At 40.5% G+C, this 14,964-nt stretch overlaps 1 protein-coding gene across 4 annotated transcripts in view; it reads left to right on the top strand.

The window, feature by feature from the left end:
- The window catches only part of TAF1 (TATA-box binding protein associated factor 1), a 29,355-nt gene extending 14,694 nt beyond the window's left edge, over window positions 1-14,661 (top strand). For 2 of the 4 annotated variants that reach the window (XM_086851101.1, XM_086851099.1), the window contains exons 23-40: window positions 422-663; window positions 1,922-2,129; window positions 2,383-2,548; window positions 2,700-2,911; window positions 3,167-3,275; window positions 3,480-3,578; window positions 4,157-4,334; window positions 5,595-5,662; window positions 6,056-6,178; window positions 6,567-6,659; window positions 6,736-6,820; window positions 7,308-7,375; window positions 7,454-7,570; window positions 10,203-10,328; window positions 11,620-11,718; window positions 11,913-12,063; window positions 12,787-12,964; window positions 14,001-14,661. In XM_086851101.1, coding sequence (XP_086707227.1) covers window positions 422-663; window positions 1,922-2,129; window positions 2,383-2,548; window positions 2,700-2,911; window positions 3,167-3,275; window positions 3,480-3,578; window positions 4,157-4,334; window positions 5,595-5,662; window positions 6,056-6,178; window positions 6,567-6,659; window positions 6,736-6,820; window positions 7,308-7,375; window positions 7,454-7,570; window positions 10,203-10,328; window positions 11,620-11,718; window positions 11,913-12,063; window positions 12,787-12,964; window positions 14,001-14,217 — 2,539 coding nt within the window. In that variant the 3' untranslated portion in view covers window positions 14,218-14,661. The remainder of the gene's footprint in view (window positions 1-421; window positions 664-1,921; window positions 2,130-2,382; window positions 2,549-2,699; window positions 2,912-3,166; window positions 3,276-3,479; window positions 3,579-4,156; window positions 4,335-5,594; window positions 5,663-6,055; window positions 6,179-6,566; window positions 6,660-6,735; window positions 6,821-7,307; window positions 7,376-7,453; window positions 7,571-10,202; window positions 10,329-11,619; window positions 11,719-11,912; window positions 12,064-12,786; window positions 12,965-14,000) is intronic. The other 2 variants (XM_086851102.1, XM_086851100.1) reach the window with 1 other exon arrangement.
- Window positions 14,662-14,964: the final 303 nt, after the last annotated feature.

Raw genomic sequence — 14,964 nt, 5'->3', positions numbered from 1 at the left:
CCTTTAATTTTTTTGTTTTGTTTTGTTCTGAGCAATTTGCCATCTCTCTCTTGGGTAGCAGGTACCATGTCTATGTCCTATTCTTCAGAAATGCCAGAAGTATTAATGCATGATTCCTTGTTCTGGCCTGAGACTTGAGGTTGGTGAGGAAATAAAGTATTGTTATGAAGTAGAGATCTATTGGAGAAGATAACTATTTGGAGAAGATTGCCTGGAAACAGCTGATCTTTTAGATGTGGGGGTTAAAAGGAGGGATGAGAAGGGAATATATTGTGCCTGTTGTAGTAGTGATTTGCATCATTAATTCTCAAACCTTTACACCATTCCTGCCTTTGTGTTTCTGGGAAGGAAACAGGCTGATTTTTTTTTTTTAATTTGGGAGGGCAACATTCACTGACTTTCAGGATGCTTCCTATTTCAGGGTTCTGGAATCCACTGAGATCCTGTCAACAGACACAGATAGCAGTTCAGCTGAAGACAGTGACTTTGAAGAGATGGGAAAGAATATTGAGAATATGTTACAGAACAAGAAAACTAGTTCTCAGCTCTCTCGGGAAAGAGAAGAGCAGGAACGGAAGGAATTGCAAAGGATGCTCCTTGGAGAAGACAGTGGCAATGACAAAGACAGGGGCAAAAAGGACAGGAGAGACAAAAAGGGGATGTGTAAGTAACTGCAACCACCAGAATTAAGCTGGGAAGGGATGCAGGACTTTATGTCAGGCTGCAAAGTGTGGTGATCTGGCCTCTCGAGAGTGTGGATTCCTTACAGGAAGAATGTATAAACATGTTTATCTGGGGCTTTTCCCTCTCTTGAGGTTCTTCCTTCTCTTGAGCACTTAGTGGCTGAAAGTGCATGTGAAGTGTATTCTTTGCCTTATATCTTTTGTTTATTTTGGTCTATAAACTTACTCTGGTATTTCTTTAGATAGTCACTGCAGCTTCCTGCTTAAGTTTCCTTTTTTTTTTTCTTATTTTGAGTGGGGTTGGGTCAGGGGGAGCTGTTTTTTCAGTATTTTTTCTCAAGATGTTTTCACACATAGTTCCTGCAAGCTTATTATGGTTGTGTAGTTGGATCTTCTGCGTACACACAGCTCTGTGTGTGAAGCAGGCACAGTCTGCAGGCTGACAGCAGTGTCTCACACTCTGTGCTGTGGCAGCGTGTTTGGAGGTAAATTGGGCAGGTGCCAGGTTTGGATCTCCTGGAGATGTGCTTGTTTTAAGTGCATTCCAACAGAGAACTTGACATGTCCCTGGCAGGCTGGAAAGATGTTTGACCTGTGAATGAGCTTCATGAGGGTGCCCATGACCACTTGTTGAATATGCTCAGCAAAGCTGAGCTCTGCATCTGAATCAATGTTGTTGCCATCTATTCTCAAATTGGGAATAAATCACTAATAAATAGTTACTGGAATAATTTATAAGGGATATGTGGAAGATTTTTGATGATTTTCATGAAAAGATATCCAGTGTTACTTTTACAAAACCTCTCAACCAGAATTGTGAATGATGCTGAGAAGATTCTGTGGTCACTTGACACACTGGTTGGAAGGCTCCTTGGAAAACTGGATAATTCTTGATCCTCAGCTTCTGCCAGATAACCATACCTATGATGAAAACACTGTAACTAATCCATCTGCAGGGCCAGAATCCAATTGCATTGCAGGTTGCACCTGTGGGTTGTTGTTGACTGTAGCTGTTCCTTCTGGCTTTATAATCTATGTGGATAATTATCTTTACTTCAGCTCAATTTCATGTCATGATAAGAGAACATGAACAAGCAAGGGAAAGACTTCTATTAGGTTTTCCTGAATGTGTGTCTTTGAAATTTTTAAGCCAAAATTATCTGCTGTGTTTAAACGATGGTATTTCTACAGTGTGGAAAAAAATAAGAAGCAAATAAAGCATTTTCTTGTGGCAACAGCTTCAGCAGCCTCAGCAAACTCTCACAAGGATGACGACACTGCCTCTGTGACCAGCCTGAATTCCTCTGCCACCGGCCGCCGCCTCAAGATCTATCGCACGTTCAGGGACGAGGACGGGAAGGAATACGTGAGGTGTGAGACGGTGCGGAAACCCGCAGTCATTGACGCCTACTGCCGCATACGCACCACCAAGGATGAGGAGTTCATGTAAGGCCTTCGTGATCTCCTTCTTTTCTCCTTTAACTTTGCCTGTAGGCTTTTTTCATTCCACTGACAGCGTGAAGAAATGTAGAATTGAGTGTAGAAGCCCGGCACAGTAACTGTGGAGAGAAAGAGAAATTTAATGGCTGTCCCTTTGGAGGGTGTCACAAACTTCGTGCAGTGATTGAGCTGCCAGAAGAGTACCTGGCAAATCATGAACTAGGCTGGAAAACTTCTGTATTTTTTCCTCCCCACCCAGACGAAAGTTTGCTCTATTTGACGAGCAGCACCGCGAGGAGATGCGGAAGGAGCGGCGCAGGATCCAGGAACAATTACGGCGGTTAAAGCGGAACCAAGAAAAAGAGAAACTCAAGGGCCCTCCAGAAAAGAAGCCCAAGAAAATGAAAGAGCGACCAGATTTGAAAGTAAGCATATCCATACAGGTTTTGGCTACTGGAAAAGTTTATTCTGTTCTAGTGATGTACTAAAGATCTCACTGGGGGATTTTAATGATGCTTTGCCTCAAAACTAGGAGCCCGTATATGAATTCTGATCTGTCACCTTCTATTTTTGCAGCTAAAATGTGGAGCATGTGGTGCAATTGGGCACATGAGAACTAATAAGTTCTGCCCTCTTTACTACCAAACGAATGCCCCACCTTCTAATCCTGTTGCAATGACTGAAGAGCAGGAGGAAGAGCTGGAAAAAACAGTCATTCACAATGACAATGAAGAACTCATCAAAGTTGAAGGAACGAAAATTGTCCTGGGAAAACAATTGATTGAGAGGTAAAGGAAAAAGCAAAGAAACAGGTGGGGATAAGAAGAAGAAAGAACATTGAGCTAAATGCAGAATACTCATTCAAGTATTAATTCCTATTAGTCACAGGAATGAAATGACAGGACTTTACTTAAACTTACTACAGTATTTCGATTGAGAATTTGGTATTATGGCAGATGGAACCAAAGCCAGTACTGGGGGACAAATGGTCTTGATTCATGTGAGGGCTGGAGAAAGTATTGTGCTTTTCTGTTTGTGCCTAGTGCTGATGAGGTTCGCAGGAAATCCCTGGTCCTGAAGTTTCCTAAGCAGCAGCTTCCTCCCAAGAAGAAGCGTCGCGTAGGGACAACGGTGCACTGTGATTATCTCAATGTGAGTGAAGTGTTACTGAGCTGATAGCAGCACCTCCACTTCTGTTTGTACCAGCTGGCCAGGCCCTTAGCTGCTCCTGTGCAACCTCCTCCTGCCTCCTTATGCCTGACCAGAAAATTAGCAAGCTAATTTGTCTAGTATTGCTGTGAGTAAATGTTTTGCATCTTGGAACTGCGTTCATTTTTCTGCCTCTCATTTCTCCAGCGTCCCCATAAATCCATCCACCGGCGGAGAACAGATCCCATGGTGACGCTCTCATCCATCTTGGAGGGCATCATCAATGACATCAGGGATCTTCCCAATGTAAGTTTAAGCTATGACACCCAAATCCTGCATCTCAAGCAATATGGTTGAAGTAGGGTATGTGTTGTAGACACCAGAATTTGGCTAGTTTTTTATGGATACATGTTCAAAGCTCGTGTGATTTTTTTTATTTTTTTTGTAACAATACCAGCACAAGATGCATGAAATGTAGCAGTGTGTAATGCTTTTATATATATATATATGGCACTGGAGAAGATCTGTATTTCACACTTTTCTGACCAGACTTTGCCAGAAACTTGTAAAACCAAAAGATTAAATGGAAGATTTGAGTTGAAATGGGAATTTTAAAGTTCAGTTTCTTGACTTTTTTGCTGCAATCAAAAATAAGCACCTGAAAATTCTCTGTGAGAGTTTCCTTCTTACAATGGTATTAGAGAATATTGTGTAGAAGAAAGTATTTGCATCGTGGGGTTGAGTTTACTCTGTTTTGCCTGGTGCCATTAAGGAACTTCTTGTGTAAAGGTTGTAACATTAGTGCCTGTGTAATTATGGAGGTTAAACTGAGATTAGCTATGCTAGTACTGTGCTAATAAGCATGTTTCTCTTTTCCTCCTCAGACATACCCCTTTCACACGCCTGTAAATCCAAAAGTTGTCAAAGATTATTACAAGATCATTACCCGGCCCATGGATTTACAGACCCTGCGTGAAAACGTCCGTAAGAGGCAGTACCCATCCCGGGAGGAGTTCAGGGAACACCTGGAGCTCATTGTGAAGAACAGTGCCACATACAATGGTAAAAACACAGGGAAATCCTGTTTCTGCTAACCCATTGTGCACAGATGAACTGTGGAACTTTCAGAGTCAACAAAAGTGGCATAAAAGCAGAACAAATTCACTGCCAGATGGCAATAGTGAATGCATATTTTTCTAGATATAACCAAAAGATTATATTAATGTTAATGAAGTAATTAATAAATAAGAAAGAAGTGAATTCCAGCATGTAACAACAACTAAATGATGACTGTGATGTAGTAATTGAAGTTCAGTTATGGGTTTGTATCTTGGGGTGACTCAATGACTGCAGACTTCTGCATGTTTCAAGTCCTGCCTACCTCCTTCACAGCTAAGCAAAACATTGTTGTGCTTTATTGAATGAATCTTTCAGTGCAAATAGGAATGGTTGACACCCATTGAAGCCAGTGCCTTGGAGCATGAAGCTTTGAGTAGAGTTTGCTGTCAAGATTTTGCATATTTTGATTCTTAGTCGCAATGAACTTTTTTCCCATTTGGGAAGGTCAGGAAACTAGTTTAAAAAAAAATTAAAGCTAGTTTAAAATAAAAATATAGATTCTGTGGTAGAGCACGTATCTGCTGGGGAAGAGTGCTGATTCATTGTTGGGTCAGCTTTATTCTGACTTTCTGATAGAAAGGTCTTTGTCCAAAATATCTAAATTTGACAGAAAAACCTCCTAGCTGCACCGAGTCTGTCTAGGCTGTGCAGCAGTGAGAGCACTAGGTTTGTGTCTTTGCTGCTTCCTTTATTATTTTGACAGTTAAATCCCTGATTTATCCTAACAAATAAGATCCTTTTTTTTCATAGTTCTGTTGCAAATGCTTGTTTCCATGTCTGAGGAATCCTGAAATTATTTAAAGCTGTGGGTTTTTGAATATTCCTTAAATGTCCACCTTGCCTTCCTTAGCAGTTCTCCTTTGCTGACTGGACTTAGTGAAGGAAACAGAAATTTCATTACTCACACTGTGAATATTTGGCAAAAGTGGAGGGTTTGGAGGCCAGTCTGCCACAGGCACAGCTGCTTTCCAAAGGGTTTCTAAACTTTACCAGAATGTATGCCAGAAACATTATTTGCTATAATAACTTTTTCTCATATAAAATCCATGCTGAACTTGAGTAATTGTGTGTATTGAGAATATACTTGAGTATATACTCCTAACTGTGCCAGCAATATAATCAGTGATGCTTTAGGAGTAAAGATACGTTATATTGTGTCGTGGGCCTTTTTAATCAAGCTGCACTTGCTGTGTGTGTTTGCAGGGCCAAAGCACTCACTGACTCAGATATCCCAGTCCATGCTTGACCTATGTGATGAAAAGCTGAAAGAGGCAAGTCTTGTGAATGAGCTGTGGTCAGAATGGAGGGGGAGGGATAATGAGGGGTGGTTGAAGACTTCGAGAATAGAGGACGTGCATGGGTGAAATACCTGGTTTAAGGGAGAGTAGTAGAAGATTAAGGGAGTTCTTCTTCCTACCCCAGAAGGTATTTGAATTTTTACCATTTTAAACAGTTCCCATGGGAGTATTTTTAAAAAACCCAGTTGCCTATTTCTTACTCTAGTTACTTTTTCTTGTCTGTAGGTTTATAGCTTGACTGTTACCCCCTGTTATTTACAAGTGTTTTCATTAAAAGGTGCATGGGATTCTCTCTGGGACAGAGTATCATGACAGTACAGTTACTAGTCTAGGGTCAGTCACTGATGTTCCCTACTTCTATTGCAGAAGGAAGATAAACTGGCTCGATTAGAAAAAGCAATTAATCCTCTCCTGGATGATGATGATCAAGTGGCCTTTTCCTTCATTTTGGATAACATTGTGACTCAAAAGATGATGGCAGTTCCAGATGTACGTAGCTTGAGTGACTGTGTGTGTGATTTGCAAAATGTGCTGATCTTCTTGTGGAGAAAAAATAGAAAAGTCTTCTGTAAAATTATTATTTTGTATTTTATGTTCCTACTGTCAGATAGATATCAGCAGGCCTAGTTAAAAATCCAGCTGGTAGATCTTTTCTCTGTGTCCTTCCTGAACCTAAATGATTGGATTCAAGAGGTCTTGTTATAAATACCTTAAATACATTTGGAGTGTTAATCAGTTCTGGAGACTTGTTTTTTGACATTTTTAGCACAGAAGCTATGTGACAAATGGTGTTTAATAATAATATTAATAATAATATAATGACAAATTTTACACAGAAGCTTTCTAAACCTGTCTGTTTTTGGTTTTTTTTTTCCAGTCTTGGCCATTTCACCATCCAGTTAACAAGAAGTTTGTTCCTGATTATTACAAGGTGATTGCAAATCCAATGGATCTGGAGACCATCCGCAAGGTGTGTAGCTTGAACTGAGCAGTCTTTTGAGAGGTGTTTAGACTTGATCACTTACCTGGTGACAATTCTCTTCCAGAATATCTCCAAACACAAATACCAGAACAGGGAGACTTTCCTGGATGATGTTAACCTCATCCTTGCCAACAGCATTAAGTACAATGGTAGGTGGTGGAAATTAGGCTTCAGCTGCCTTTTGTATTTTAATTAATTTATCTAGGCACCTGTGCTGCCAAAGTGTGTTGAAGACTGAGGCTATGAATCATGGACTTGATGATTGTTTTCCTTTCCTGAGGAAAGAGATTCTTAAGTAGTGCTGTTTTCACTGTCACATTAAGCTTTATTACCATCATGAGGCAGTTAAATTTGGGGAGGATGTTCTCTTAGCTCAGTACACATCTCTGATCCAAAGATTTGTTTCTGGGAATTTCCTTGAGACAGACAGGGTACAACTTGTGTTCTAAATCACAGTTAATGTGGAACAAACTGGTTGTGCTATTTTAGCCAAATGTGAGCCCTGCTTTGTATTTCTCCTTACATCAGAAGGTGTTGGGATTTAGGGGCCTGTGTAACCAAAATCTGTCTTGCTGTCTTGGCAGCTGGAATTGAAAAACCATCAGAATATATAAAGAGATTTGTTTCTTACTACAGGGTCAGACAGCCAGTACACAAAAACAGCCCAGGAGATTGTAAACATCTGTTACCAGACTTTAGCTGAGGTATGTGGGCAACTTTACTGGAATATTTACAATTTGAATTTTCTGTTCTGCAACCTTAGCAAGCTTTTTTGCTCTTAGTATGATGAGCATCTGACTCAACTTGAGAGAGACATCTCTACTGCTAAGGAAGCAGCACTGGAGGAGGCAGATCTGGAAAGTCTTGATCCTATGACTCCTGGTCCCTACACTCCACAGGCAAGTGACCAAGCAAGGCTTTCACTTTATTTTAGTTTCAATCTCCTGAGTGTTTGATCCCAATTTTCCTCTTTTTTTTTGTGTTCTCCATCTGTCTGCAGTTTGTCCTTTATTAGAGTATCTTGCTGGATGGTGTGCTAGCACTTTTTGAGAATAAGTATGAGAAGCAGTTCTGATGCTTCAGAGAGTGAGATACTAAAAGAGAGACATTTCCCAAGCAAGTTGTAAAACTGGTCTAAAGATGAGCTGTGTACAGTCAGGTACAGCTGAGTGTTGGTTGGAAGGTTGAGGGCTGTGCAAGTGTGACATTTAGAAACTCTCAGAAGTCAAGCAGTGGACAGGTAAGGAGAACATGAAGACAAAACATTGATGTAGGGCTGAGAGGAATCCAGAGAGCTGTTTGGTGGTGGTATTGTTGGAAAGGCTCAGTGCTGTGGGTAAAGCAACTGCCTAATATGGTCAGCAAAGTCCAACTGTGCCCTTATTGCTGGGATTCTTTACATCTCTTTGTTCCAGTTCTAGTGGAAAATAATGTTTTTTAACCTATATCATTATTTTATAGCAGAAAATTGTATTTGTCAAGTATTTTCTATGTGTTACAGAGCAGGTTCATGCCAGGCTTCTTTTCAATGTTTACAGTTTGGCAAAGATTTATAAGCTACTTAGATTTTTTTATAATAATTCTTCTTATTTTGGGTTGTTTGGTTGTTTTTGAAAACATCAGTTTAAAACTTTCACCAGGAATGACAAGTTAATTCATGAAAACTAAAATTATCTTTGGAATTTGCCTAGGAAAGCAGGGGATGTTATCCTAGTGTCAGAGATGTGCCTTTTGTTTATTTGGAAAAGATTTCTGTGTTGATAATTGAAGGATAAAATGCAAATGTTGTGGTATAGGAAGACAAACCTAAGCTTTCTTTGCAGTTGTTCATCCCAGTTGTAGACCGATAATTTTTCGATTCTGTGCAAGTCTGATGTAATTACATCTTGAAAGTTGCATTTAATTTTAGCAAAGTCAGAGCAGAAGAGAAGGGCTTGAAGTTCAGAAACAATTTAAGGTCTTATAAAGATTATTAAAAAAAAAAAAAATTAGTTTCAAATTTGTTTGGGCAAGAAGTATACAAAGACTGTATGGCTGAGCCAGGATAACAGGACACAGATGTGTTTGGGGCAATATTTAACACCTCTCATCCATCTGTCCCCACAAAAGTACCCAAAATGCAGCATTTTAGGAAGGTAGAATGTGATTGCTAGAAATGATGATCAAATTAATACAGACTGAAACTGCATGACATGGAGAAGGACCTTCCTGACAGTAGGAAGTATTGGGCTGCAAGAGAGTCTTTGGAGATGAGTTATTAGAAACTATTTGTTGACATATTTCAAGAATTAAACTGCATCAGTGGTGATCCCTATACACCAGAAAGTGAGGGACAAAAATGTAATTCTCTTATCTGATGGTTTCCTTCCCAAGAACAGTATTACCTGATCTGATTTTATTCCAAGCTGGTGATCAGATCACCTGAAGGCCACCCTTTCCCTCTTCTTCTTGGCTGGAGGTACAGTCCCACTTCCCACACTCGCAGCCTTGCCACAGATGTCAGGTCTGCTGGAGATTGCTTGGCTTTAGTTCCCTTTATTTTAAATGCAGTTGTGACAGCCAACATTTATCTCCCCATATGGGTCTTCAGAGGTTGGCCTCCAGGATATAAAAAGCACATACAGCTGAGAGCTGTGTTTTATATGTCTGTTTAAATTCTTAGGAAGCCTGTTTTGCCTAATGTAAGAATTACTGCTGTTGTTCTTAAGACTTTCAGTATTGTCATGATCTGTGAGCTGTGTGTTATTAGGGAGCTTTATCAAAAGCCTAAAATGTAGTTCCTTATTAAGTCTTCAGAGGTCAGTCTGCATGCAAACTGCAGGTTGGCTTTTGGAACACCTTATCTAAATCCCCTTTTACTTCCTTGTGTCAGCTTTAGGGGTTGAGACAGTGATTTACATAGGATTGACTGGTAGCTGAAGCTTTGCTGTTTCATATGTGCTAGACTTTTCCCAGTTATGATTGAAGCATTTGGGGCTGCAACACCGTTCCCAATGTAGGAAGTAAATGAAAAGGGCCCCGCTGAGTCAGACCAAAGGTTGATGTGATCAAGTCTTCTGTCTCTGGCAGGGAACAGAAGTAGGTGGATGAAAACATGCAGTGATCATTTTTACAGCAAATCCTCTCTGCTTCTGGGAATTGGTTGTTCAGGCACCTTAAACTTGTGTTGCACCTGGACCATTGTATTCATGAGTTAAAGAGAGGTCTATTCTCTATAAATTCATTGAATCCTTTTGGAGCCCGTTTGTGATTTTGACCTCTGTCAAATAGCACTGTATAGTAGTACTGACTTCTATTTTAAAATCTGCTATTTGGCAAACTTCAAAGCTGAGGTTTTGAGCCATTGCATTTACCTCATTTGTTCTTTAAGAATAATTAGCTGACTTTGATTAAACAGTGTGTAATAATATGAACACTGTTCCAAAAACATGCATTTGGTCCTGAAATCCCAGTCTTGCCTCTCAAGATACTGTTCCAGTCTCAGTTCAGTGCCTGAGAATGTTCTGTCTCCTGTTTCCACCTATACTTTAGCCACCAGATTTGTATGATTCCAGCACTTCCCTCAGTGTGTCCCATGGTGCTTCATTCTATCAAGATGAAAGCAATTTGTCTGCTATGGACACTCCCATCACTACCACAGGGAAGCGAGGAACTCAGGTCAGAATCCTCCATTTTCTCATCTGGTTGGGGAGTTGTCTTATATGAACAAATTACTAAAAGGATGCAATGACTTTGTAGGAAACAGGTGACAAAGATCAGGTTTTCCAAGAAGAGAAGAGAACATCTTCCAAAAGTTATGATACTTTCTTAATTTTGACTGCTCTGAGGCAAAAGTAAAAAAAAAAAATTAAAGAGCACTGGGAATTGAGAGACTGCAAAACAAAGAACAGAGAATCAAAAGCTGCAAAAGAATTTGTCTAAGGCTGGGTATTTGTTTGCTTCACTACTTCTGGAAGTAGAAACCTGGTGACTCATGCTAAAGAGGGTTAATGTGCAATCCCTTGCTAATTCTGAATAGGGAAATGGTGAAGGATATTCTGCAGATTCAGAAGATCATAATTAGGTTATTATGGTTGCATCCAGTGACAATTATGAGCTTGAAAGCAATGGTTGTCACTGTAGATACCTTGTAGTTGGAAAAGGAAAAGCAGACAGGTTAAAAGGATTAAATCATTATTAATGAACTTGTTACAGTAACCACAGAATATTTTTCCTTAGTCTTTATTGTGTATTAAACAAACAAACAAACAAAAAAGTTGAAGGAGAGGGAATAACAGTAGGATATGCAGTAATAGGACCATGAAAATAAATTACCAGAATGAAGAAGGTGAGGAGCCATGAGACTGAAGGTGGTACCAGAAAGGCTGGTGAGAGCTATTCTGAACAATGCAGGCAAACAGAGATTGGTTATGAATAGTTCTGTGTAGTGTTGTAGCCATCTGTAGCTTTGTGAATGCCTTCTAGATTTGGAAGTCTTCAAGCTTTCTGTAGAAATTTATAGTCTTTGGGACAGAATCTGCATGTCCTCTTTATGTTGGACTCATGGGGACTGTGGGAAGAGCAGGAAGAGAAGGACAGGAAAATATTTGGGGGAAATGCTGTATGCTTTTAAAATATATTATGAAAATAAGCACTTTTTTTTTTTTACAACCTAGTGCTATTTTCCAGAAATAAGTAGTTAAACAAGGAGCTCTGGTGCTGTAAGGCTGGAGTTTCCTAATTCAGGGATGAGCACATCAGGTAGAAGTGTGTGGAGACTGTGCTCTCTGATTTTGCAATAAAGAGAAGAAGGATCCTTACTCTGAGAGTGATACACATATATTTTCCTTTCTGTCTTTCCCTTCCTGTATTCCCACACCCACCTCTGTGGCCCAGGTGTCCCTCACACCCCCTGGGTGATGTCCAGTAGTGCCTCCTCAGTGCCATTGCTATTTGTGTTCCCGTCCAGATGCGCCAGGGGCGAGGTAGGCTGGGCGAGGAAGACTCTGATGTGGATATTGAAGGATTTGATGAGGATGATGATGGGAAGCCCAAGACTCCTGCCCCAGTGAGTGTATTTACAGAAATCCTAGCCACAGTGTGCATGCTGACTTGCAGAGTTGTTTGTTGTGTCTGAAATGCAGGTTGGAAAAGCTTGCCCTGTGAAATGAGGGCATGCTTCAGAGGGGGCAGAGTGGGAAATCTATGATAGAAACGGCAGCATGCTGCTGGATCTTCACCATTCCTGTTTGTGTGACCCAGGAAGTTGAAGATGCAGATGGTGACCTTGCTGATGAAGAGGAAGGATCAGCCCAGCAGCCCCAGGCCAGTGTCCTCTATGAAGACTTGCTTATGTCTGATGGAGAGGATGATGATGATGGGAGTGATGAAGAGGGAGATAATCCTTTCTCGTGTAAGTGTTCTTTTCTGATTGTTCATAAACCCAGCCGATCTGTTTCCATCACAAAAACATGCAGTAGAGAGCAGAGACCAAAGGGGCAAGATGAGGAAACTGGGTGAACACAAATGGGACTGAAAACAAAAGTGGAATAGGAATGCTGTAAGTACAGACACACATGAAAGCAGGGTTAAGACAAGATCTTGTTGATTGTGTTTCATAAAGTAAAACTGCAGATGGTGCTGAAAACACTGTGAATATGATTTGTTATGCAGAGCCAGGAATGGGTAGTTTAGTAAAAGTACATTAATTTTGATATGAAATAGGATTATCAGTGTAAAATGTTAATGTTAAAGCAATGTTATCATGAGCAGGAAGAGGTGTACAGAGGTTCTTCAGACTGTTTCTGTTTTAATACAAACTTATGCAGAAAAGCATATAGTGGTATTTAGCAATGACTTCTGAAAATTATTAGGGGGGAAGAAGGGGGAATTTTTCAGAGTAGACACGACATAAGGCCTTTTTGAGTAATGGTGGTAATGAGATTGCTTTGGAGTAACATCAGAATTGGGCCCTCAGTAGGTGGTGTCACCTCCCTGATACCTTTTCTGCTGCCTCGTGGAGACACGACTTTGTAAACATTCCTCACAGTCAATACTGCAACCTTTAAACACAGACGGTGGGTATGTGACAGAACAAACCTGGCAATTCGTGACCAAACATTGGTTCATTACACAGCTATCCAGCTGAGTGAGAGTGGCAGTGACTCAGAAGTGGAGCCCAATGCAGTGAGACCCAAACAACCTCATGTTCTTCAAGAGAACACACGGATGGGCATGGACAATGAAGAAAGTATGATGTCCTATGAAGGAGACGGTGGGGAGACATCTCATGTTATGGAGGACAGCAATATCAGGTAATTAGAGCTGGGAATCCTGTTAGAAGTCCCTTCTCTTAAAGATTTTTGAAGTGTTCGTGCTAAAAACCTGAAGAGTATCTCACATTTTTCTTAAAGTTATCTTGTGACTGTTCAAAGTCTTGCAACCATAACTACCATTTATTCTTACTGACAGAAATTTGGGGTTGCTGTTAGATTTTCACTAATAAAAATATCAGTTAAATTAAAAAAGAAACACACACAGTTCTTTCTTTTAAGTTAGATGATTTCTTGTACATAGTGGTTTTTGATAGCAGGACAAATAAAGATTTTTACAAGCTATCAAACTACAAGATGCCTTTGAAGTTAAGAAGTGATTCAGCAAATTAACTTTTTTTTTACCCCTCTAAGAAAGCATGCCCTGACTTGAAATGCAACTGCTTAGTTGAAGTCCAGAAGTATAGGAATATGGATATCCATATAGGAATATGCATATCCTATATACTGGAAGGCATTAGATTACTAGAAAATCAAAAGTACAACAATATAAGCTTTATTTTTTTGCATTTGAGAGAACAGCAAGCTACTCTCCCTTCTCTGAGCATTCTGTAGAGTATTTGATTCTTTGTTCTCCTTCTGCTTGTGGAATTCAGTTCCTTAGTGCCATTATCAATATTTGCCTAATAAGTCACAGGCATCAGAGCTGGTAGGTATCTGGGCTGGCAGGCAGTGGTCAGTCCAGCCCAGGACCTTGACAAGAGTCAGCAGGAAGTGCTAGAGAAGATGAAAATGGGCTGAAAACAGTACTGCACTTTTCTGTCTGCAGTGAAGGTGACAGAAGCTGTTGGAGCTATCAATTTTTCCTGCCTGGAGTGTATCAGAGTGAAGATACTGGAATTGTTTAATTGGAAAACTGTTTTTTCTTTAGTTTCTGTTTTAAAAAGCTGGCCAGTGACAGTTGAAATGCACAGTGGTTCCCAGTGTTCACAGGACTTCAAGCCAACTCTTACAGCGGTTAAATACAGAATTGCTGGTATCAGCAGCTCATTTGAAATTATTTTCTTCTTTCTTCTAGTTACGGCAGCTACGAAGAACCAGACCCTAAGTCCAACACAAGAGACACGAGTTTCAGCAGCATTGGAGGCTATGAGATCTCAGAAGAGGAGGAAGAGGAAGAACAGCAGCGCTCTGGGCCAAGTGTGTTAAGTCAGGTCCATCTGTCTGAGGATGAGGAGGACAGCGAGGACTTTCACTCCATTGCAGGAGACAGTGACCTGGACTCAGATGAATAAACTCCCTTCCCTGAGCTGATGGTCATCCTGGGCCACTCTTGGCTCCTAAATTTCACTTGTTCTCTTACCCAGTTTGGTGTAAGGAACAGTATAGTGTGGGCTGTGTTAACAAGGTTTTTTTATTTTTAGATATAATATTTTAACTGATTGTAAAACATGTTATATGAATGAGTAAATGGTGAAAAATAAGCTTTTGGACAAGTGTGTCCTGCTGAAGCCTTTGCTTGTTGTAGCCTGTACTGGCTCCAGAATCCACACACAGATTTTTATGGTTTGTTCTTCATTCTTTAGAGATGTAAAGTAATTCCTCAGCAATACTGACCTGTTGGATATGTGCATGTCTGTCAGGAAAATATGTTTGCTCAGAATGAAACACTTGCTGTTGATGAACAATTGTAAGGCAATTTCCATTTCATAAAGGGGAGTTTTTTCTCTGGATCCACACATGCAGTGTCTGACATCTGACCCCTGAGTGGTTTTGGGAACTGCCTAATTATTACCAATACTTCAGAAACAGCTGCCCTACTTTTTCTCTAAGTTGCAATTACTTCCAGAAAGCAGACTTTGTTAATCTGAGCCTTCAGGAAGGCTCAAGATTCACCGGAGACTGATACTTTTCAGTGTCCCGGGGAAGCCCGTGCAGACCCCAGGGTTCCGTATGGAGCCCCGGTGTGTGGCTGTCGGAGCTCATGGAAACACAGCGGGAATGGGGATACGGACGCCTTTGCTGCTGTTTCTCAGTGCACC

Source organism: Cyanistes caeruleus, chromosome 14, assembly GCF_971803275.1.
Source record: "Cyanistes caeruleus chromosome 14, bCyaCae1.hap1.1, whole genome shotgun sequence".
NCBI classification, from domain to species: domain Eukaryota; kingdom Metazoa; phylum Chordata; class Aves; order Passeriformes; family Paridae; genus Cyanistes; species Cyanistes caeruleus.
Note: the sequence above shows the minus strand (reverse complement) of the source record. Positions and strands in the feature narration are given on the sequence as shown.